Here is a 25,333-nt window from a genome sequence, read left to right on the forward strand (position 1 = left end):
TTCCAGTCCTTCTTCCTTCTCTGGAGAATGGGGGGTGGGGCTGAAAATTCCAAGCCTCTAATCATGGCTCGGTCTTTCTGGTGATCAGCCCCCAACTAGGAGTCTACCCAGAGCCACCTCATTAGAATAAAAGATGCTCCTAGTGCTCTTATCACTTGGTAATTTACAAGGGTTTCAGTGTCCTGTGTCAGGAACTAGGGGCAGAGACCAATATATTTATTTTTATTTCTATGAAGACAGAGGTAATAATGCTAAATGCCAACATTTTATTAAGCTATATTCTGGCTACTATTTAGTACTTTTCATGCAAGAGCCTTCATAACAACCATATGATGCAGATACTATTATTATCCCATTTTACAGATGGGCAAAATGAAAAATGGGAGTGTTAGGTTAACTAGCCTAAGATTATATAGTTAATAACTGACAGAGATGGGCTCTGAACCCAGGCAGTGTATCTGCCCCTCATGAAGTGATATTATCATAAATAGTCTTTCTATTTTGAAGGTTCTAGGACTCTTTAGGTAGAAAGTTGGAGACATCGATAGAAACATCTTCTATCTCTTCACCTTTGGCTTGGCTATCTAAAAGGAATATCTGAAATAATATAAATGGTCACAGTTTATGGAACCAGAGTGGAGGCCAGAGGATTGTTACAAACTTTTTGATCCTCCTTTGGAAGGACAGACCTGCTGATGACTGGTGCCCTAAACTCATATATTTCAATCAGGGCAGAGACTGTTGGGGAGGGGATATCCTACCTTTCTATCTAAGAAGATAATTAAAGCTGTGAAAGGAGAATGAGTATTGGTGTCAATCAGTAGTTGATGCCAGTTCTTTTGGCTATTGTTTTTTATTTCCTATTAACCTCTACTGCAAATGCATATAGAAAAAAAAAAAGACATTTAAAACCCCTATAATTAACTGCTGCCACTCTATTCTGTTTTATATACACTAATTCATTTTATCCTCTCAGCAACCCTATAAGATAGGTACAATTAATTATTATTCTTATTTTGCAAATGGAGACATTAAAGCACAAAGTTATAAAGTTATTATAATATCTTGCTTACAGTTTTACAGAAAATAAATGGGGGAGTTAAGTGAAGCTGAAAAGAACTACAATAAAGTTGTCAGTAAGTCCTAAACGGCTGGTTAAAAATTAGTACTTTTGAGATACCACGTAGGAGAAAGAAGCCTGGATTTGGATCAGGACTTGGATTCGGGCTCCAACATTTTGTGCTGTGTAAAGATTGGGAGCTGGTCACTCTGGGCAATTTCCTCGCATACCTCCTAAGGGTTTTGCCAAGACCTAGTGAAGTGATTATTGTAAAGCGCACTGTAATCTCTAAAATGTTACACAAATGCGAGAAACATCTACTGGCACCGAATTTGAAAATCTGGGATCTGGACAGTCAATCCCGAAAGGTAAGTCCTCTTGACTCTCCTCCCGGAAGCCGGCGCAGGGCAGTCTGGGACTTGTAGTCTTGTACTGGCTCTGGCTTGACTTTCTCCCTTAGTTGGGGAGGCTGGTGTAAGCCCCGGAAGTACTCGCTACCTGAGAAGCGTGCTGGTTAGGAAGTGGGGTCAGAGGGCGCGGGGGCAGAAGGCGTTTCTGCCGCTGGCCTAGTCGCTATGTAGTGGAGGGGCTGGCGTCCTCCTGCATGTTCTGGAAGGTTCTTGTGCTCAACTAGGGCAGTAGCCGCAGGACTTTTAGTCGCCGGCTTCGGGTCCCTGCCGGCTGAGCGGAGTCGCCGCCATGTTTGGCTGCTTGGTGGCAGGGAGGCTGGTGAGGATGGGGCCGGGTGGTATCAGGAAGGGGGCAGGACACCCGAGGGCGAGGCCTCGGGAAGGGGAGGGTGCTCGGGTGCAGGAGATGTGGGGAACACCTCCCCAAGTGTACTTTCCAGCTAAATGTGAGGGTGGAGATTGGGTGCTGGGGTGTTCGTTCTCTGCCCTCGGCTCTTTCCAGTCATTTGAATAGTAGCCACGTTAGCTACTATTTATCGAGTGTGCATTATTTGTATGCCTGGCAGTGCACGCCTTTTGTCTATTTCAGATAATTTTCAGCCTTCTAGGTAGCTTTTATTTAGCACCTCAAATTTAACCCTCCTAACTCGTGAGGTGGTTATTTTAATTTTTATTTTGTAGTTGATGAACTTAAGCTCAGTCGTCAGTTTAAATACTTGCCTGAGCTCATATAGTAACTTAGAGGTAAACCTGGCATTTGAATCGAGTCTGTAACACACTATTTCTGAAAGGTTAAGGTGCTGGGGCAGTGTGTACCTTTGGGGTCCTTTTGGAAGGACCCCGGTAAAAAATATGCTTAAAGTAATTGGAAGTTGGCTGATAGAAACGCCTAAACTTAAGTGTGAGTCATGGCCGAGATACCCCAGAAGGGTATGAGCTGCGAAAATCTTTATTGGTCAAAAGAGATAATAACCTGGGCGCCTGGGTGGCTCAGTCGTTAAGCGTCTGCCTTCGGCTCAGGTCATGATCTCAGGGTCCTGGGATCGAGTCCCGCATCGGGCTCCCTGCTCCGCGGGAAGTCTGCTTCTCCCTCTGCCTCTCTCTCTGTCTCTAATGAATAAATAAATAAAATCTTAAAAAAAAAAAAAAAGAGATAATAACCTGCCTTGCCAGATATTAGAGTTAAATGAGATCAGCACCTGGAATTGTTCAGGAATAATTTAGAGGATGAATCTTGCTTGCCTCTTTAGAAACCACCCAGAAGTCCTTTTTAGACTTAACTCCTTTCACCCAGAGTTCTTTTTCTTTTATCTACTTGCTTTGTTAAATTTTGCAGCCCATTTGTTGAATTAAATTGTTAATCAACTTTTGGTAATGTATTCTGTACACAGTTGTAAGAAACCACAAAGACTGGGAGGCCACTTTGGTGATGGTGGTAATTGGTAATATTGGTGAGATAACTTTGAATTGCCCCTGCTGTTCGCAGGGAAAATGAAAGGACCAGCCTGGGCTAAAGTGTGGGACTCGGATGAGTGAGTGTCATTAATGAATGACATTTAAAATGTGTGTGTGTTTTATTTTATTTTTAGTTATTTATTTTTAAGTAATCTCTATGCCCAACGTGGGGATCGAACTCACCACCCCGAGATCAAGAGTCATACTTTACGACTGGGCCAGCCAGGTGCCCCTGTGTGTTTTTTAAAGAAAAGGCCACATGGATTCCATGTATCTCATGTTGTCAGCTAGCATGGAAATTTAATTATAACAATACCTGTGTCTACTTACCTAACATCTAACCTCTGTGATAGATATCTAGTAGAGTTTCTTAAAGATAAGACTTTTAGGAGGTGTCTGACTCTGTTAACCAGAGAACATGTTCATCAAAATGAAGGGCAAGTAGACCTGGAGACATCCAAAACTTCATTATTCTCTAACTAGAAAAGTCCACTTACCTAAAGTTATGAACTCAGTTTCACTCCTTGAAGGTTTTTTCTTAGTTATCTTTTTCCCTAAGGTTAAGGATTAGTGTGTCATAATACAGATTTATAAGATGTCTGGTGCTTGGTAGAGTTGATGTTTAACAGATATTTATTTGCCTTATGGTTGTTTCATGGCTTGTGAATACCATCATTTTAATATGTTTTTTAAGATTGGGCATGCCCAAAACTGGTGAAATTGAATTTAATACTAATACAGGCAGTTTGGTTTTATATTTATGTTTTTCTTTTGTTTTATTCTCTTTAAACTGGACAGTTTTTAATGAGGTTGGAAAACTTCAGAAGAGAGAATTAGAACTTGATTTTAAGAACATTCATTCTTGGTCTCTTGGGAATAAATTTAGGACAATTCATATACATAGCTATGAATTTTTTAAGTTTCTTTGTAGTAGTAGCTAGGATATTATAAAAGGAAAAAGTAAGCATTTTAGTAACAACAGCAACTATTAGCAAAGGAAAAGAAGTTGCATTCTAGGTAATAAGATTTGACCATTTAAAGTCTTAAAATACTGGTAGTAATTCAGATTTGGTGTTTTGGTGAATAGAGGGGCAATAGCAATTAAAAAGAAAACCAAAAAACAGTGTATCATGTAAACTCTTGACAGCCTTTTGACCTGAGTGCCCTCAGAATTAATACTTCTTTTTGCTAATGGATGTGATGTAGCAATTATCATTAATTTTCTGAAAGTGGATAAAAGGAATTTTCTCTTTGGAAGTCGATTTCTCAAACTTCTCAAACTTCAAAATAAGATAAGATCTCATTCTAGAAACTGACATTCAATTCTAGAACAGAAAATTAGATTATGAAATGAGTCAAGAGGAGACTTTTACAGGTTCCCACTTTGCACATTCAAGGTAGGATTTTTGCTTTTTATATACAGTTGATTCTCGTTATTCACAGTAGTTCGGATCTATGAAGTCAGTGTGAACACTCAGTTCCTCAGTTGGTAAATACTGAATCATTGCCCTTAGGGGAAATACAGAGTTAGGTTTTTTCAAGCCTCTGATGACAGTTTTTATCAGTCTATCATTACATAACTGTGTTGTCTGTATGTTTCTGTTTAAAGACTCTTATTTAATTATGTGTTGTTGATTCATAAACATTGAACTTAACAGCCAGTAACACCGTAACTCATTTCTGAATGAAACTTATATTTTCTCAGTAAGGCACATAACAACCGTTTCAGACTTAGGAATATGAGCCAGCATTTCAGCTTGGCCATTTTAAACATCAGAATCACCAACAAAAAGCACGAAATACAAACAAACACGGCAATGAATTGACTGGGAAAAACACATTTGTGTACAGCATGACAGCTGAAAGAAAGAAGGCATAGCTAACTTTTCTCCACCTCAGCTGGGAACCTGTGCATTAGGCAACTCAAAATTTTTGCTGCTCTGTGCATGAACATGTCCATGAATGACCACCAGAGTGCAATGAATATTGATTTTGTGCTTACAAATAAATTTTAGTGACTAAGCAAATTAATAAATATGGAATCTGCAAACAATGAAGATTAATTCTTTCTGGACTGCTTACCCATTTTAATTTCCTCTACTTTGCATACTGAGGATAAGGCTTTAGTGGTGTGGTAGTTTGCACAACCTTTCATTTTTTTTAACATTCTGAAGCTGTAGTGATTTACTTATATAAGTAAATTCCTTTCAGGGCACTTCTGAAATAATTTAGTTCTATTTTTTTAAAGGTTGCATTCATTAAATGATCATTTTAAGGCTGAATATATATATATTTGGATTTTCTTTTTAAATTTAACACTGGTATATTTGGAAATTCCATATAGACTATCAGATTAACCCAAGGTTATACTGGGTATAATGAGTATAATTGACTATACTTGATAACAGCTTACAGGAATACGTAAGGGTTATAGAAACTCATCGAACTATTGAACTAAGTCGAGTTTCTTATTTTCTAGGTGCAAACAGCTGCACAGCAAGTGGCAGAGGATAAATTTGTTTTTGACTTGCCTGATTATGAAAGTATCAACCATGTTGTGGTTTTTATGCTGGGAACAGTCCCATTTCCTGAGGGAATGGGAGGATCTGTCTACTTTTCCTATCCTGATTCAAATGGAATGCCTGTATGGCAACTCCTAGGATTTGTCACAAATGGGAAACCAAGTGCCATCTTCAAAATTTCAGGTCTTAAATCTGGTAAGAAATAATATTAAAATGATTACATAATTAAGCTGTTTTCTTAATAGCATGACATAGGATATGGCTCTTTTTTTTTTTTTTTTTAACTTTCCATTATGTTTTGCTGGTTTCTAAAGTGATATATTATTAAAAAAATTCAGATGATAAACTGATACATTTGAAAAGTAATAAGCGAAAGATCTCCTCAGCTTCTCACATTTCCACCTTCTGTCCCTGGAAAGAGCCATTTACTTTTGTGTACAGATTTTGTATACTTTTATAAAGGGATTTTATTGGGTGTTCTAACAAATAGTGACAAGGAATCTTCTCAGAATTTGTAATATGCACTTCTGTGTATTAAATAAACAGATAAAGCAAGTAGATTTGTATAGGAATTAAAATGAGAGTCCTTTTTTTTTTTAAATGAAGGTTTTTGAACTCTCAGATTTGATTACCCCTCCAGTGTTTTTGAACTCTTAGATTTGATTATCCCTCCGATGTTTTTTTCTTAGTTGTATTGACAGTGCAGGCATCAGACCTTACAGGGGCATAATCATTGCATTGATGGTTTCAAGTATTTTGTGGAGAAATGTGAGAATAAAACTAGATTAGGTGCCGTTTACTCCCATTGAATCTCTGGTTCCCTTGAAAATCTACATGAAAACAGACATAATAATGTATCTACTATGAGGATTTAAAAATAATGATTAAGTTCTTACTTAACTGGAGATAACTCATATTCTTATAAAGGATGATAGTTTGTAGACCACTGATTTGAAGGGTGAAATGTAATCGTGGATGTTTGTACAAGATGCTGAGAGAGAATAGAAAGGGGAGCAACTAACTCTCAAGTGGGTTGAGAAGGTTTCCTGAAGGAGGTGATATTGGACCTCTTGGGGAGTAGTTAATTAGGCCTGTGAGAGGCCTGTTGGGCATTCTTTTCTGGGTGGAGGTAGTATGTGTACAATGAAGAAATTTTGAAAGCATGGTGTGCATAGGATGGTACAAGGGTAGGTTAGGCAGGCATGGATCAGGAAAAGCTTTATGTGCCATACTGACTCATTTGAATTTAAGTCAGCAATTTTTAATGTACTTATCTAAGTGATCTCACAGACCTCTTGGTGGTATTATAAAAAATAAGTGTAACATAATGTAAATACTCAAAAGTTTGCATGTACTTTAAAGCCCGTCCGTGTATCCCTCCCCATAAAGAACTGCTCTTATAGGTGTAGAAGAGCCAGTAAACAATTTTGGGTAGGGGAGGTGATATGAACAAGCTTTGTTTTTAGCCTGAGGGCTGTGTGAAGAATGAACTGGAGCAGTTCTGGCTGGATGATGGACTGTTAGGCGCAGTTAATTGGAATTCTAGAAGAAGAAACGGGAGAGAATTTAAAGCTAAATTCTGTTTAGAATTGATGAGAAATACTAATCTCTAGATTTAAGAAGCAGGACAAATCCCTGTGGTCCTTATCAACTGGGGTTCCATGAGATAAATTATCCCAATCCCTAAGACAGTGACTCTTTTTTTTTTTCAAGATTTAATTTATTTATTTGAGAGAGAGAAAGTGAGCAAGAGAGAGTGAGCACAAGCCGGGGGAGTGTCGGGGAGAGGGAGAAGACTCCCCACTGAGCAGGGAGCCTGATATGGGGCTCCTAGGACTACGGGATCGTGACTTGAGCTGGATCATGACCTGAGCCGAGGACAGACACTCAACCAGCTGAGCCACCCAGGTGCCCCAAGACAGTGATTCTTTTTTTTTTAAAGATTTTATTTATTTATTAGAGAGCACAAGCAGGGAGAGTGGCAGGCACAGGGGGAAACAAGCTCCCTGCTGAGCAGGGAGCCCGATGCGGGACTTGATCCCAGGACCCTGGATTCATGACCTGTGCCGAAAGCAGACGCTTAACCATCTGAGCCACCCTGGCGCCCCCCAAGACAGTGATTCTTAAACCATGGGTAGAGTCCAGTTCCCCAGGTGTTTTGCATGCTCAAGTTTGAGAACCACTACCCTAGGTCATCCACTAAATGTAGTGAATTAATGTCTCATACCTTTAGCATGGAGTTAGTTTTGAATAATCTTTGGGAGAATTAAGAAAATAGTCCTTCTCAAATCACTTTTTTATGTGACCGTGCCTAAAAATAAATAATCTATAAGTAGAAGGAATATAAATGGACAATTCCGTACTAGTTAAATTTCTGGGCATTTAATGTAAAGAGAAAGTAGTAAAGGAACCAGAGAGAAAGACAAGTCAGTTATAACTGGATGGCAGTTAGTTTAGCATACTTACTATCATGAGGATGAATAGAGGCCAAAACCAATAGATTAATATCTTCATAGTGCCAAGGAAAAATAAAATAACTCTCAAAACTGTTATTCTAAAGTGATGGAGAAATAAATATATTTTGCAGATGGAGATGGAAAGTTTACTACTACTCATAGACCATTACTGAAAGAACTACTGAAGGTAGCTGTACTTTATAAGAGGAAATTGAACCCAGGTTGTAGAAGAGCACACAAGATGCAAAGTTAAAGAATTGGTAAACATGGGACACCTGGATGGCTCAGTTGATTAAGCATCTTCCTTCAGCTCAGGTCATGATCCCAGGGTTCTGGGAGTGAGCCCCGCATCGGGCTCCCTGCTCCCCGGGGAGCCTGCTTTTCCCTCTCCCCCTTCTTGTGCTGTCTCTTGTCAAGTCAATCAATCAATCAATCAATCTTAAAAAAAAGAAAAGAATTGGTAAACATGTAGCCTAATCTGGCAACCTGATTGTATAAAACAATACAATAAATAACTTAAATGCACAAGAATTAAAGATTGTCCTAGAAAGTAATGCATAAGACAGGAGGGGTACTGATTAAAGCTTTCTGAGGTCTTATTCTTTAGAAAGAGAATAATAATACTAATTCTACTTTCAGGTAATCTTGTTAAAAGTTTAAGGAAAAGTTAAAGAGAGGAAAAGTAAAGTCATAGTATATAGGCATAGTATATTAAAAATAAAATAAGATGGTGAAAATAATTTCAACTCTATCAGTTATCAGGAGAAATGTAAACAGAGTACACTTGCCAGAGAAAACATGGAGACTCCAGGATAGGATTTCTTTTAAAGAGAGCAAATAAATAATTACATTGCTGCTAATGATTAATGGGTCTAAAACATTTTAACACAAGCAACCAAAACATAGCTGTCATACTTACTGGCAGGGGAGATACCAGGATCACGAAGGTGGTTTTCCCAGGGTGAGGCTTATCCATTGTACTCTGGATGTTCTGACCCCTGCGATTTCCCCAAATGTGGGAAACTCGACTGCATAATTTGTGGTAGGGGGGGACTGCATTTGCGCTTTCCCCTACAAAAAAAAAAAAAAAAAAAATAGCTGTCATAGGTATATTAATTTTATGAAAATTTAGACTAAGACAAAAACATTATTAGGGATTAAGAAATTCATTCAGTAGGAATGAAATAATCCATTAGGAAAACTAAAATATTTCTAGGAAAAGATAAGTCATGAATTTGTGTGTATGTATAACTTCAATATATATTTAAAAATTGACATTTAGAATGATAAATGCTGTTAATATTTTAGTTACCTCTTGATAATATACTAAGTAAATATTAGTAAAATGGAAGATTCGAATAAAAGAGTTAACAAGTTTGAGCCAATGGACAGTTATAGAACCCTGCACCTAATTGTTAGATCATATACATTTTTAAAATTATTTTTTAAGATTTTTGTTTGTTTGACAGCGCACACAAGCAGGGGAAGCAGCAGGCAGAGGGAGAGGGAGAAGCAGGCTCCCCTGCTGAGCAGGGAACCCAGCACGGGACCCAGTCCAGGACCCTGGGATCATGACCTGAGCTGAAGGAAGATGCTTAATCAACTGAGCCATCCAGGTGTCCCATGTTTACCAATTCTTTAACTTTGCATCTTGTGTGCTCACTCCCAGAACCCTGGGATCATGACCTGAGCTGAAGGAAGATGCTTCAACCAACCGAGCCACCCAGGCGCCCTAGATCATATACATTTTTAAGTACATAGAACATTTATGAAATTTGACCACATATCAAGTGGTCATACCAAGGCTATGCAGCCTACAGTGCTATGTAATTACACATCAAAAGATAAAACACTGTTATGTGTAGGAATCCTCCCTTCAACATGTAGCTGTCAGGCCCAGAGGGTTTTACAAAATTCAACTAAACCTTTATGAAACAGACTGTTCATATCTTATATAAACTTTTAGAGAATAAAAGAAGATGGTTACCCAGTTTATATTTCTAACCAAAAAGGACAAGGACAACATAAGAAATGTGACCTATTTATTTAGGATTTTTATATCAATGTGCATAAAATAGTTACAAAGTAAATTCAACAAGGTATCTTATTTTTTATTTTCATTATACATAAAGTCCAAGTATACAAAGCAGACCAAATGGAATATTGGACTGCTCTCTACTCATCACCCAAAACGACCAACTCATGGATAATGTTATTTTTTAAGATTTTATTTATTCATTTTTAAAGATTTTATTTGAGAGTGAGAGAGAAAGAGCAGAGGGTGGGGGTAAGGGCAGAGGGAGTGGGAGAAGGAGGGAGCCTGATGTGGGGCTCCATCCCAGGACCTTGAGATTATGACCTGAGCTGAAGGCAGAGGCTTAACTGACTGAGCCACCCAGGCACCTCTATTTATTTATTTTAGAGAGAGCGAGCGTATGCACAAGTGGGGGAAGGGGCAGAGGGAGAGAGAGAATCCCAAGGAGACTTTGAGCTATTGTGAGCCCAAGGCAGGGCTCGCGACCCTGAGATCATGACCTGAGCTGAAATCAAGAGTCAGGTGCTTAACCGACTGAGCCACCCAGGCGCCCCAGTGTTACTTCCTTTTTTTTTTTTTTTTTAAAGATTTTATTTTATTTATTTGACAGAGAGAGAGAGAGAGACAGCTAGAGAGGGAACACAAGCAGGGGGAGTGGGAGAGGGAGAAGCAGGCTCCCGGCCGAGCAGAGAGCCTGATGTGGGGCTCGATCCCAGGACTCTGGGATCATGACCTGAGCCGAAGGCAGACGCTTAACGGCTGAACCACCCAGGCGCCCCCCAGTGTTACTTTTTTTGTATTCCCACTCACTTCTCCGTTCTTGTATTATTTGGAAATAGATTCCAGAATCATAACATGTAATTTATAAATACATTAGTATGTGTCTTTAAAAGACGTCTTTTTTTTCTCTCTGCTTTTTTAAATGTAACTATAATGTTGTTATCACATCTAAAAACAAACAATAATTCCTTAGTAGGGAATTGAATGTCTAATTAGCGTTCAGATTTCCAGTGATCTGAGAAGTTTTTTGTTTATATATTTTATTTTATTTTTTTATTTATTTTTTTGTTTATATATTTTAAAGTTATAAGTATTTTCAGTCAACATTGTACATTGCACCTGGTTGATGTCCCAAGTATCTTTCATAAAAATTAAAGGTAAAAATGTATTCTCTGTCCTCTAGTTCCAGTAAATTAGTTGGACTTAGAGATATGATCAGACTTCGTTTGAGTTTATTTTGAAAAAAAATTTGGTGGGATTATTATAGACAATGGTATGTTCTTTGATCAGGAAGTATATATATGGTTATCTCTTTTTGTGAAATTAGCAGCCGTATATATGCCATACCTACATTTGTTGATTCAGTAGGGGTTCAAATGATCACATTCTAATTGTTGTTTCATTTATTAGCTATAAAGAGACCCTCGAATACACTATTTGGTTACCCAGAGGTAGGGTCATAGGAAAGGCATAACAGTGCTTAATTGTTCCTCTTCATATACCAATGTTCAAAAAATGAGTTGATTCCCTAACATTCTCCTAAAGTCATAAATTTCTTTTAAAGGATTATAAAATCATGGTGGTGTGTGTGTATATATTTGTTTTATGTTTGATGTGTTCTAACCATTGGTATACCCTCAGAATCCATTGGACCTAATTAAAAAAATTTTTTTTAAGATTTTAATTTTTTTAAATTTTTAAAAGAATTGTATTTATTTGAGAGAGAGAAGGGGAGAACACAGAGGGAGAATGAGAGGGAGAAGCAGACTCCCTGCTAATCAGAGAGACCCACACGGAGCTCCATCCCAGGACTCTGAGATTGTGACCTGAGCCGAAGGCAGATGCTTAACTCATTGAGCCACCCAGGCGTCCCTGAGATTTTTTTTTTTTTTTTTTAAGATTTTATTTATTTATTTGACAGAGCGAGAACACGAGAAGGGGGAGTGGCAGACAGAGGGAGAGGGAGAAGCAGGCTCTCTGCTGAGCAGGGAGCCCGATGCGGGACTCGATCCCGGGACTCCAGGATCATGACCTGAGCCGAAGGCAGTCGCTTAACCAACTGAGCCACCCAGGCGCCCCCTGAGATTTTTTTTTAAAGTAATCTCTGCATCCAACATGGGGCTTGAACTTACAACCCCAACATCAAGAGTCGCATGCTCCACCTACTGAGCCACCCAGGTGCCCCCTAATTTTAATTTTTCATTTTCTTTTTTAGGCAAGTGCTAATATTTCGTAGTTTTTATCCTTTCTTAAGAAATATTCTAAAGAACAGAGAAAATTTACTTTTTGTTAACAATTTTAATAATTTATTGAGATATAATTGACATACAATAAATTGCACATATTTAAAGGGTGCAGTTTGATGAATTTTGATACATGCATACACAGCTGTGAAATACCACACTGAACATTTTACCCCTGAAGTTTCCTAGTGCTCCTTTGTAATCCTTCATCTTGTCTCCTAGTTTGTTTCACTAAAAAATAGTTTGCATTTCTAGAGTTTTATATAAATTAAGCATGCAGTATGCTTTTTTGCCTAGCTTCTTTTATTCAGCTGAGTTATTTTTAGAGTCATCCATGTTGTAGTATATATCAGTAGTTTGTTCCTTTTTATTTCTGGGTAGTATTCCATTGTATGAATGTGCCACTATTTGTTCATCCATTCACCTGTTGATGGATATTTGGATTGTTTAAGGGTTTTCATTCATAAAAATAAAACTGATATATAAACATTTGTATATAAGTCTTTGTGTGGACACATGCCCTCCTTTCTCTTGGGTAAATGTCTAGGAGTGGAATGGCTGGATTATATGGTAGTTGTATGTTTAACTTTTTAAAAAATTGCCAATCTATTTTCCAACACGGTTGTTCCATTTTACATTCAGCCAGCCGTGTATGAATGTTCTAGTTTCTCCACATCCTTGCCAGCGCCTGGTTTGGTCAGTTTTAGGCAGTCTAATAGGTGTGTAGAGGTATACACTGTGTTTTAAATTTGCATTTCCCTAGTGACTATGGATGTTGAGCACTTTTTCATGTACTTATTTGCATATCTATATATGTTCCTTGTTGAAATGTCTGTTTAAGTCTTTTGTCTGTTTTTTTTACTGGGTGGTTTTATTACTGAGTTTCGAGAGTTCTGTATATCTATATTCTTTTTTTTTTTTTTTTTTAAGATTTTGTTTATTTGACAGAGAGACAGCCAGAGAGGGAACACAAGCAGGGGGAGCAGGAGAGGGAGAGGGAGAAGCAGGCTTCCCCGCAGAGCAGGGAGCCTGATGTGGGGCTCGATCAAGGACCCTGGGATCATGACCTGAGCTGAAGGCAGATGCTTAACGACTGAGCCACCTAGGTGCCCCGAGAGTTCTGTATATATTCTCGATACAAGTTCTTTATTAGATATGTGATTTGAAAATGTTTTTTCCCCAGTCTTTGACTTGTCTTTTCTCTTAACAGTGTCTTTGATAGAGCAGAAGGTTTTAATTTTGATAAAGTCCAGTTTTTCAATTTGTTCTTTTATGGATTGTGCTTTTGGTACTGAGCCTAAGAATAAGAAATCTTTGCCTAATCCAAGGTCAACAAGGTTTTCTCTTCGTATTTTAGTTTTAGATTTTATACTTCTATCTGGGATCCAGTTTGAATTAATTTTGTATTTAGTGCAAGGTATAGATTGAAGTTCAATTTTTTTTTCAAATGGATAGCCAACTGTTCTAGCACCATTTATTGAAAAGACAAAAATAATGGCACATTTTTCTGCATCCATTATCAAGCATGTTCACTTTGATATTCATTGGGGGCTCCCAAAGTGCTCCATTTTAAAATACGAACATACATAAATGAATATTTATATATTGATTTAAAAAGACAAAGAAATGGAAATAGATACTATTATTTTTTTTTAAACAATAAATTACTAGTTTGAAGACATGCTAGAAGATTAGATGGATACTGGTAAATATTTAACAATATAGGAAGAGGAGCAGCTAATTGAGGGGGAAGAGAGGTGATGTTTTTGGTTTGGGTTTGAGGAGCCTCTGGGACATGATAGCAGTGCCTCAAATATAAAGTGGTAGGTTTTGTTTGTATAGCAATAGGCTAGTAGCCAGCTAACTGTTAACCGTTTGCATAGTTGGAAAGTGCAGGTCTATTTTGTACGCAGACTCATATGCATTGATTAAGGTAAATATTAGCCAGCAGCCAGCAGGACCCATTGTTTGTTTTGGAGACATACCAATTATATTGTCAATTTAATGCCCACCTTTTCCTCTCTTCTCTTTGCCCCAACTTTGCCAACATTTTGTATTTCTTTTTATTTGTGATCATCACTGTATTCCTTGCAGGATATGGCTTTGGGAATAGTGAGGTGTGTTTTCTTTTATCCTTTTTGCATTGCCTTTGGCTGTCTTCCCTTTTCTCTTGTGTTAACCAACACGTTGGAGCTTGGGGTGAGGGTGGCATTTGGGGTCATAAGAACCCAGACATTTCCTTATTGTGTTATTTCATCGAATTTGGAGAATATTCAACAGTCAAAAATGGGTTAATCCAATTGCTATAACTGGGACAGTAATAACTCAGTGAGATATGTTTTCTGTTTTGGAGTTAGGTAAAATAGTCTAAAACTCAATCCCAGAGTAATACCTGATTCAATACAAGAAAATGGATCCATTATGATAATAAGATTAGTCCTTTATTCTCCTGCCTTTTTAAAAATAAATGATCTGTCATCATTTCCATTATAACATGGCTATTGATAATTTTATCCATTAAAACATTTTCAGGGCAGTATTTATGATGGGTAAAGCACAACGTTTTACTAAAGAAAAATAAAGCAGCTTAAATGTTTAGAGATTTAGTGCATATCAACATTAAGCAAAAGATAAAATGCTGTTAAATATTTTTGTTTTTTTACTAGTAAGTTTGGAAAAGCACTTTTTGGATGTCTAAAGTATCAGGATTATTATTTTTTATTATTATTTTTTATATTAACATATAATGTATTTGTTTAACGGGTACAGGTCTGTGATTCATCAGTCTTACACAACACCCATTGCTCACCATAGCACATACCTTCCCCAGTGTCCATCACCCAGCCACCCCCATCCCCCCCACCCCCCACCACTCCAGCAACCCTCAGTTTGTTTCCTGAGATTGAGTCTCTTATGGTTCGTCTCCCTCTCTGGTTTCTTCTTGTTTCATTGTTTCCTCCCCTATGATCCTCTGTCTTGTTTCTTAAATTCCACATTATCATTATATATATACACACACACACATATATATACCCCACATCTTCTTTATCCATTCATCTGTCGATGGACATCTGGGCTCTTTTCCATATTTTGAAAAGCCATGAATTCTATGTGCTGTATTCCCCTAGTGCTGGGGTTTTGCCATTCTCATTGATGGGTAAACATGGTCTTGGCTGGATGTTCTTGCTGATCTTCTGGGGGAGGGGCCTGTTGGGTTGATTCTCAAATGTCTTTGCCCCTGGTGGAATTACATCGCCCTTGCCAGGGGCCAGGCTAAGTAATCTGCTTGGGTTTGCTGTATGTGGCTTTTGTTCCCTGCAGGCTTTCCGAGCAGCTTTAAAGGATGAGAATGAAATTGGCAGCCTCCCAATCTCTGACCCTGGAGCCAAAAGCTTGGGGCCCCACTGCTCAGTGCTCCCTCAGAGAAAAGCAGTCAATCACTCCTGTCTCCCCGGTCTCTGGCCGCACTCCGTGTTCACCCGGCCTGTGACCGAGTGTTTCTATCTCAGGCACACGACCCCATTTAGAGTCTCAAACCCAGCAGATTCCTGTGGTGTGCTGCCGTGCCTCCCGGGGGAGGAAGGGGAGTCTCCCTGGATCTGCTGCTTGTTGGGTCCCTGCTGGAAGAACAGTGGTCCGACTGTGCCACGGAATACGGGGTTTATGGCAACCCTCAGCTGAGAGCCCACTCCTCGGCTCCGTCTCTGCAGCCGGCTTCCCTGCTTCGATACGTGGGAGCTCTGCCGCACTGAGGCACCCCAGGTCTTTCTGTGACCCCGAGGGTCCTGAGACCACACTGTCCCAGTGAGGGTTCCACCCCCCACTTAGCCACTGGAGCGACGTCTCTCAGCAGAGCAGACTTCTGAAGTTCGGATTTTGTGCTCCGCCGCTCTATCAGTTGCTGGTAGCCGGCTGACTTCTTTGTAGATGTCTAGGTTTAAGATAGCTGCTGCTCCTTTTGTTGCCCGTTTCACACTGTGGCTCTCAGTTCCTTTTTCAGGGACTATCTTGTATTCTTCTTTTTATTGAATACTAGTTTTAGGTGTAAAACATAATTGATTTGACAATTCTACACACTACTCAGTACTCACCATGATAAGTGCAGTCACCATCTGTCACCATACAGTGTTACTACATTACTGACTATATTCCTTATGCTGTGCTTTTCATCTAGAAGCTTCTTATGGAAGCAACCCAAGTGTCCATCAATAGGTAAAGATGTGTGTGTATACACACACAATGGAATAATGCTCAGCTATAAAAAAATGATATCTTGCCATTTGCAAAACATGGATGAACCTAGAGGGTATTCTGCTAAGTGAAGTAAGACTGAGACAAATACCATATGATTTCACTAATATGTGGAATCTTAAAGCACACAACTGAACAAACAAAATGGATTCTTAAATATAGAGAACAAACTGGTGGTTACCAGAGAAGAAGTAGGTGAAGGGATGTGCAAAATGGATAAAAGGGATTAAGAGGTACAGAATTCCAGTTATAATAGGTCGCAGAGATGAAAAGGACAGGATGGGGAATATATAGTCAATAATTCTGTACCAGGATTTTCAAGTTGTCTATTTACATTGTGAAAGTTTGGGAAATACACCAGCAATTACTTTAGGCATTTCTGTTAAATAAATTACAGAAAAGTACCTGCTTGTGTAGTTTAGACTTTGTTGTATATCCTGTTCCTCAATTAATTATTAAAAATCTACTTCACTCTTAGCAGAGTGTCAAGTTGACGACTGTTCTGTTAGGTTGTGTGTGTGTGTGAATGTGTGAATATTCAAATCACTTCAAGTCAGTGTTCAAAGGAAACAGATTAGTAAACTGAGATACTTGAAATGGCTTTGTGGAAGATTAATCTGCAGTAGGTATTTGAAGTATGAATAGATTTGGATGGGATGGCAGTGGAAGGATGAGAATTGCATTTGGAAATGATCAGTCATAGGGCGCCTGGGTGGCTCAGTTGGTTAAGCGACTGCCTTCGGCTCAGGTCATGATCCTGGAGTCCCGGGATCGAGTCCCGCTTCGGGCTCCCCGCTCAGCGGGAGGTCTGCTTCTCCCTCTGACCGTCTTCCCTCTCATACTCTCTGTCTCTCATTCTCTCTCTCAAATAAATAAATAAAATCTTTAAAAAAAAAAAAGAAATGATGAGAGTCATAAAGGTAATATGCACTGCATCTCCAAATGGCAGTGAGGAGGCAGACTTTTAAGGGTGGCATGATAAGCTCCTATTTGAGAGGTATGGAGGGGCTAAGGTTTTAAAAGTAAAGTAGAGCTGTTGTGTGGTGGTTAAGCTATATGGGGTTTAAATTTTTTCTGGTAGGCAAGTGTTTGAGCAAGAGAGTGATACTATTTAAAATGATATTTTAGGAAAATTATTGTCCAGAATGGCTTGGAGAATCTGTTGAGATTAGAGCCAGAGAATTCAGTTAGGAAGATTTTATAATGATTGAAGGATAAAGGAAAGAGTTACATATACTGAATATCTGCTTGTGCAGGGCATTGTACTAGGCTTTGATGTGTTTAAATAGTTAATACACATGAAAGCCTAGAAGGGGGTATTGTTAGTGTCCGGTTCTTAAGAGGCCGGATTTCAGAGAAGTTACAATATTTTGCTCAGAGAAGAGAGTCTGTTAACTTTTAGGTATTATGTGTAGATCAGCCTCTTGAAACAGTTGAATGTTGTATGGCAATACCATCATTTGTTTAATTCTCAATTGATAGAAATGTGGGTTGTTTCCATTGTTTTAAATTGTTTTATTACCAATGCTACAATAAATATTCTTACAGATATCTTTGTACATATTTTCTAGCACTGTATTTCTGTAGGAGAAACTCCTAGAAGTGGAACTGAATGCCTGGATTAAAATGGCCTTTAAAACAAATGGTATAGGAGGCCTGGAGAAAGGGTACTGAATGTGGATAATGGATCATGATTTTCATGGCAGTTTTTAGAGAGTCGTAATAAAGGTACAGTGTACTTGGTACTACATAAAGGAACTAATAGAACATATTCTTTCCAAGTATAGTAACAGAGTAAGCCATGGGGTATTAGAATGGAAGGCCCTAAAAATAATTTAATCTGGGACATTTAGGTGGCTCAGTCAGTTAAGCATCCGACTCTTGATCTCAGCTCAGGTCTTAATCTCAGGGTCATGAGTTCAAGCCCCTCATTGTGATCCACGCTGGGCATGGAGTCTGCTTAAAAAAAATTAATCTACTCCTTAGTTTTACTGTTGAGAATCTTGAGATTTAGAAATTTTATTGCGTTTCTAAAATAGAGGAGGAATTAGGATCTAGATACTCAGATTTTTAGTTCACTGTTCTAAGCATAGTAAGTCTTTTCTCCTCCCAAAGTAAATTTAAGGAGAAAAATAGATTCAAATTTCCATTGTCTTACATGTATATATATAGTTCCTATGCCTGTAACTACTGTTTTCTGCCATTTTTATTTAGTAGTATTTCATAATGGGTTATGAAATTTTGATGTGTTCCAAAAGTATGAAGTCTTTAGTTTTTCCTTCTTTTCCATCCTTTTTTCCCTAGTAACCAAATAAAGTGAGAAACAGACACATTCTGATCTTCAGATGGGCTGGACTGGTAATAGAAGATGAGCTTTTTATATTTCTTTAAAGGGATAAGGTGACATGAGTTAAAAGGCTCTCAGAAACACTGATGTAGAGGATATGGTTCTTTTTTTTTACTTGTTTTAAATGATAGTATAGTACTACATTTTGTTGATAAGTTATGGTTTGATTACTTATTCCTTGTTGGACATTTTGGCTTTTTTTTAAGATTTTATTTATTTGACAGGGAGAGATAGCAAGAGCAGGAACACAAGCAGGGGGGAGTGGGAGAGGGAGAAGCAGGCCTCCCACTGAGCAGGGAGCCCGATGCGGGGTTCGATCCCAGGACCCTGGGATCATGACCTGAGCTGAAGGAGACACTTAACGATTGAGCCACCCAGGCGCCCCTTGGCTTTTTTTTTTTTCATAAGTCTCTGAACATCCTGTAAATTTTCACTTGTTTTATTGCTAGTATATGGAAGTACAACTGATTTTTTTAAAAGACTTTATTTTTTTTTAGAGCAGTTTTAGGTTTACACAAAATTGAGAAAAGGTACACCGATTTCCCATATACCCCGTCCCCACCCAGGCATAGCCTCCCCCATTTTAACATCATTCACCAGAATGTTTTTTTGTTTTTTGTTTTACCAAGGATGAACTTAGACACATCATAATCACTCAAGGTCCAGTTTACTTTAGGGTTCGCTCTTGGTGTTGTACATTCTTTGGGTTTGGATAAATGTTTAGTGACCGATATCTATAGTTACACTTTCACACAGAATATTTCATTGCCTTAAAAATCTGCTTATTCATCTCCCCCATCTCACATTCCCCCTAACCCCCGATCCTGGGCAGCCACTTAACTTATATTGTCTTTCTGATTTTGCCTTTCCTCAGTGTCATGTAGTTGGCATCATACAGTATGTAGCCTTTTCAGATTGGCTTCTTTCACTTGATAGCTCATTTCTTTGTAGTGCTGAATGATATTCCATTGTCTGGATATACCACAGTTTTATCCATTTACCTACTGAGGGACATCTTGGTTGCTTTCAATTTTTGGCAGTTATGAATAAAGCTGCTTTAAACATCCATGTGTAGGTTTTTGTGTGCACTGAAGTTTCCATGTCTTTTGCGTAAATACCAAGGAGCGTGATTGCTGGATCTTATGGTAAGAGTATGTTTAGTTTTGTAAGAAGCTGCTAAACTCTCTTCCAAAGTGGCTGTGTGTGTTTACAGTCCCACCAACAAGGAATGAGTTTCTGTTGCTCCTCATACTCAACAGCATTTCACGTTGTCACACACCTGATTTTTGTATATTGACTTTGTATCCTGAAGGATGAAGGAAAGGGTAACATATACTGACTATCTTGCTAAACTCCCTTATTCTAGTGCTGCCCAGGATTTTCTATATAGATGATGCCTTTGAAAAAGACTTTTTACTTCTTTCCTTCCAATTTTGATGCCTTTTATTTCTTTTTATTGCTTTAATGCATTGCCCTTATTTCAAGCACCATGTTGAATACAGGTAGTAAAGAGTGCAGTGAGACAAGAAAAAGAAATAAAAGACATAACAATTGTTCTCTCTTCCTGTTTTATGAGTGTATAAAATTGGTGAATTGGCCCTTTCATCTATATAAAATGCCCTTTATCTCTGGTAATGCTACTCTCTTGAAGTCTACTTTGTCTAAAATTTATATAACTTTTCTGGCTTTCTCACGGTTAGTGTTCACATGCTATATTTTTTTCTACATTTTTTACTTTCTGACATAAATCTGTGCGTCCCTTATAAAGAGTATATAGTTAGGTGCTGCTTTTTAAAAACTTGTTCTTACATTCTATGCCTTTAAAATGAGATGCGTAGTCCATTAATATTTAACGTTATAGATAATGCTAGGTTTAAATTTTTACCTTGCTCTTTGGAGTTTTTTTTTTTTTTTAATATTTCTTCTGTTAGTTTTTTGCAAAGGTGTATTGTTTTTCTTTTTTTTTTTTTTTTTAAGATTTTATTTATTGGGGCACCTGGGTGGCTCAGTCGTTAAGCATCTGCCTTCGGCTCAGGTCATGATCCCAGGGTCCTGGGATCGAGCCCCACATTGGGCTTCTGGCTCGCCGGGAAGCCTGCTTCTCCCTCTCTCACTCCCCCTGCTTGTGTTCCTGCTCTTGCTGTCTCTCTCTCTGTCAAATAAATAAATAAAATCTTTAAAAAAAAAAAGATTTTATTTATTTATTGGTGGGGGAGAGAGCATGAGTGGTGGGGAGGGGCAAAGGAAGGGGGAGAAGCAGACTCCCCACTGAGCAAGGAGCCCGTTGTGGGGCTTGATCCTAGGACCCCAAGATCATGACCTGAGCCGAAGGCAGATGCTTAACCAACTGAGCCACCCAGGTGCCCCTAGGTGTATTAGTTTCTTAGTGCTTCCTCTAGGGATTATGATATGGATTGTTAACTTTTCATAGTGTACTGTAAATTAATATTAACAAAGTAAACATCTATAATTTGACAGCTATGAAACTGCCATTTTTATAGGGCTTCATCTCCAGTTTTCCTTGCTATATTGGTCTGATTAGTGAAATTCTGCATATAATGATAAAAACCGTATGGCAAAAATCACATTTTGGTGATTTTTTTTTTTAAAGGTTTTATTTACTTGGTGGGGGGGGGGCAGGAAAGGGCAGAGGAAGAGAATATCCAAGAAGACTCCCGCTGAGCGGGGCTTGATCCCTCGACCCATGAGATCAGGACCTGAACCCAAGTCAGTTGTTTAACTGACTAAGCCACTCAGGTGCCCCTTGGTGATTTATTGTGAATTAAAGATATTTATCTCCCATTTTTATCATCTTCATACCACAGTTCAACATTGCAACTCTTTTTTTTTTTTTTTTAAGATTTGTTTATTTGTCAGAGAGAGAGAGAGCACGAACAGGGGAGAGCGGCAGGCAGAGGGAGAAGCAGGCTCCCCACTGAGCAAGGAGCCTGATATGGGACTCAGTCCTGGGACCCTGGGATCATGACCTGAGCCGAAGGCAGACGCTTAACCAACTGAGCCACCCAGGCGTCCCCAACATTGCAACTCTTAATAGCATGTGAGTCAGATCTGGATAATTGGAAGCCCAAAGGTCTGTTGTCAATACTCTGTATATTTTCCCCAGAGTTCAGAATTTTCACATTTTTCAGAGTTGAATAGAAGAGGCAAACAGGATTATTTACACACCTTTGCTTTGACTTAATCTGGTTGAGAAAAGTATTCCATGATCAAGTCCAGGTTGCAGTGGAATTTTTTCTTTTTTTGTTTTCCCTCCAAATTTTTTTAAAATTCTAGTTAGTTAACATATAGTGGAATATTGGAAATTTTTTCAGTAGACTGCATCTTTAATTTTCTCAATGAAGTCTTTTGTGAGATAGGCTATTTTTATGTTTTTGATGTGTGTCCATTTCATTGGAAATCCCATTTTCCACATATACTAAAGTATTTCTTTCTAGTTCTATATTAATATTGTCAGATTTTACAGTGCTTTTTGAATTTTTTTCTTAAATTGTCTTACTTGAATTCTGAAAGTGTTATCTAGTCTTAGTAGGATCATTAAACTGTAAGAATACTAAGAAAACTCAGCATTCATATAGTATGTGCTCGTGTCCATTTATAATGACTTAAACATCTGTTAAAACCTGTAATAAGTGTGAATAATGAGATGCCATGTAATGTTAACTTTAAGAAGTTTTGGTTCACAATATATAAGGAACATGAGTACACTATCTTTTAAATAAAGGTTTAAAATTTTAATTCTGCATTTGGAAGGTGGAAGCAGTTTTTCTTACCAAAAATATGTAACTGAAAGAATTTATATTCACATTTATGCATACTTATATACATGTCTGTCAAAGGTAAATATTTGTGGAGATCATATATTATTTGAAGAGTTTGTTTAAGCCACATCCACATATTCTCATACACACAGAGTTCAACTTAAAACCTTCCTTTTCTCTGTAGGTTAACTATTTGTAAAGTGTTTCACGAGACAATGAGGAGGTGGTTCAATGCCTCAGTCAGGGAGAATTCCAGTGACATCTGCAGTGGAGAATTATATGGAGAATGGGAAACAGAAGAGGCCAAAATTGGAATAGCAGGTGGGGGAGTAGGACGTTAGGTCAGATATAATAAAAACTTACGTGGAACTTGACAAGTATTTTTTATTGTGTCTGTAGCACTTCTAACGTGATTGTACTTAATAGAAGAATAAGAAATAGTTGTTCAAATCACCTGTGGTATAAAGAAGAGAGATCGTATATTTATATGAATAAAATAGAGTATTGACTGTAGTAGAGTTTTGTAGAATACTCTTGTTAGGAAAAAAGGTAATATTTTAATGATTTAGGCCTTCAGAGTATATTGGGCACCTTGTATATAGAGGGTTATAGAAAGGTTTTACCTTTTTTCTTTCCCCTTTCTCTTTTCTTCTTCTTTTTTTTTTTATCCTGGCCCTACTATGAGGTAGTATTAGTTTGGAATGAAATTCTAAAAGTATCCCCATTCAGATATTTAAAAATTCTCTTTTGCATTAGGGATTTAAAACAACTTTATTTTGAAATAATTTTATTTATTTATTTATTTATTTAGAAATAATTTTAAAATTAGAGGAAAATGACAAGAATAGTGTGAAGAATTCTTACATTCTCCCATATTCATCAATTTTGCTACATTTTATTTATCATTCCCTGAGATCTTTAAATGTGCATGTATGGATATATTTTTTTTTCCTGAAACTTTGAGAATAAGTTGTAGACATTATGTTCCTTGACTCCTAAATACATCAGAGTGTATTTCCTAGAACGAAGGTACTCTTATATAATCATAGTATAATTATCAAATTCAGCAAATTTAGTATTAATATAATACTCTTGTCCAAAATACAGTATACATAAAGTTTTGCCAATTTTCTTAATAATGCCATTAGTAACAGGCATTATTCCCTCCATCTAGGATTGTTAGGATATTTAATTGTCTTTTGTCTTTAATCTGGCACAATTGCTCAGCTTTTCTTTGTCTATTATGACAGTGTCATTAAAAATAACCATATAAAAAGGCTTAGCACCCAAGAGGAATTTTTTTTTTAATTTTTTTTTTTTTTTAAGATTTTTTTATTTTTTATTTGCGAGAGAGACAATGAGAGACAGAGAGCATGAGAGGGAGGAGGGTCAGAGGGAGAAGCAGACTCCCTGCTGAGCAGGGAGCCTGATGTGGGACTCGATCCCGGGACTCCAGGATCATGACCTGAGCCGAAGGCAGACGCTTAACCAACTGAGCCACCCAGGCGCCCCCCAAGAGGAATTTTTAAGAAATGTTAAAATTAGAGTTTATTATAAATCATCATTTGATTTTCTTCTTTATAATTCTCTTCTTTTTGGGCTTGCTGCCATATTTTAATGTCATCACTTTGGCTTTCTCTGCACATGACATATATAGTCTCTTCCAATTTCATTTAACTCAGTTGCCAGGAAGAAGCTTTTAAACTTATTCTAGTTTTTGTTTTAAAACTGGGTTGAGCTTGTCAAGGGGATTAGGAAGGACAACAAGAGTTCAAGATGCTCCTCAGTCTATTCACATGAAACAGAGCTAGTGAGCCAGAATGGGAGGGAACCTTTTACTTCCTGACATTTCTTGGCTTGCTTTCTTGAATGGCTTATTGTGAAGTAAGTAATGCATAAAAATCAGTGAAGAGTTCATATCATGGAATTTGGTATAAACCGATAGGATAATGAACAGAATGAGTATCAGCTTTAGAGCTTGATAGACCTATTTTGAATCCCAGTTACTGCTGTGTAGTCTTGACCAAGTTATTTCACCTTAGAGGGGATTACAGGTAAAATGGATTTAATAATACCTATAGTGCAAGTGTTTTTGCAAGCATTAGAGATAACGAATGCAAAATGTATAATAGTGCCTGGCATATAGTTGGTACTCAAGGAATAGTATGTTTTTATTTTTTTTATTTTTATTTTTATTTATTTATTTTAAAGATTTTATTTATTTATTTGCGAGAGAGAATGAGACACAGAGAACACAAGAGGGAGGAGGGTCAGAGGGAGAAGCAGACTCCCCGCCGAGCAGGGAGCCCGATGCGGGACTCGATCCCGGGACTCCAGGATCATGACCTGAGCTGAAGGCAGTCACTCAACCGACTGAGCCACCCAGGCGCCCCTGTTTTTATAAAATCATAGAAAGATTAGGAAAGATCTTATGAAGAAAGTGAAGCCTATTCAGAAAGGTTAAGTAACTGTTACTGTTACTTAACTGGAACTGGAACTGTTACTGTTCCCATTAGAATGTAAGCTCCTTGAGAGTAGGGGCTGTTTGTATCTTTTACTGTATGTTCTTTAGAATGTATAGAGCACAGTGATGGACTTTTAGGTACTTGGTAAATATTGCTTGTTTAAATACATTTTAGACATTCAAATTCAAGACATTGTAATGTCAGATACATTATCAACTTTATCTGGTTTAAAATATTTATTGTTGATAAACCTTTGGTAGTTCCATTGCTCTTGAACTATGCATGAGTAAAAAAATGTAATTTCAGGTTT

The 25,333-nt window shown here is 37.8% G+C and overlaps 1 protein-coding gene and 1 non-coding gene across 4 annotated transcripts in view; both read left to right on the top strand.

Moving 5' to 3' along the window:
- Window positions 1–1,574: 1,574 nt before the first annotated feature.
- Window positions 1,575–25,333, top strand: part of HIKESHI (heat shock protein nuclear import factor hikeshi) — a 39,183-nt gene continuing 15,424 nt past the window's right edge. For all 3 annotated transcript variants that reach the window (XM_034995069.1, XM_034995070.1, XM_034995071.1), the window contains exons 1-2: window positions 1,575–1,789; window positions 5,405–5,642. In XM_034995069.1, the coding sequence (XP_034850960.1) occupies window positions 1,760–1,789; window positions 5,405–5,642 (268 nt within the window). In that variant the 5' untranslated portion in view covers window positions 1,575–1,759. The remainder of the gene's footprint in view (window positions 1,790–5,404; window positions 5,643–25,333) is intronic.
- On the top strand, window positions 8,815–8,977 carry LOC118004349. The gene has a single exon (XR_004677544.1). It is a non-coding gene; the product is annotated as a U1 spliceosomal RNA (small nuclear RNA).

The sequence above is a fragment of the Mirounga leonina genome, unplaced genomic scaffold (assembly GCF_011800145.1).
Source record: "Mirounga leonina isolate KUSES-001 unplaced genomic scaffold, KU_Mleo_1.0 Mir_92, whole genome shotgun sequence".
In the NCBI taxonomy this organism is placed as follows: Eukaryota; Metazoa; Chordata; class Mammalia; order Carnivora; family Phocidae; genus Mirounga; species Mirounga leonina.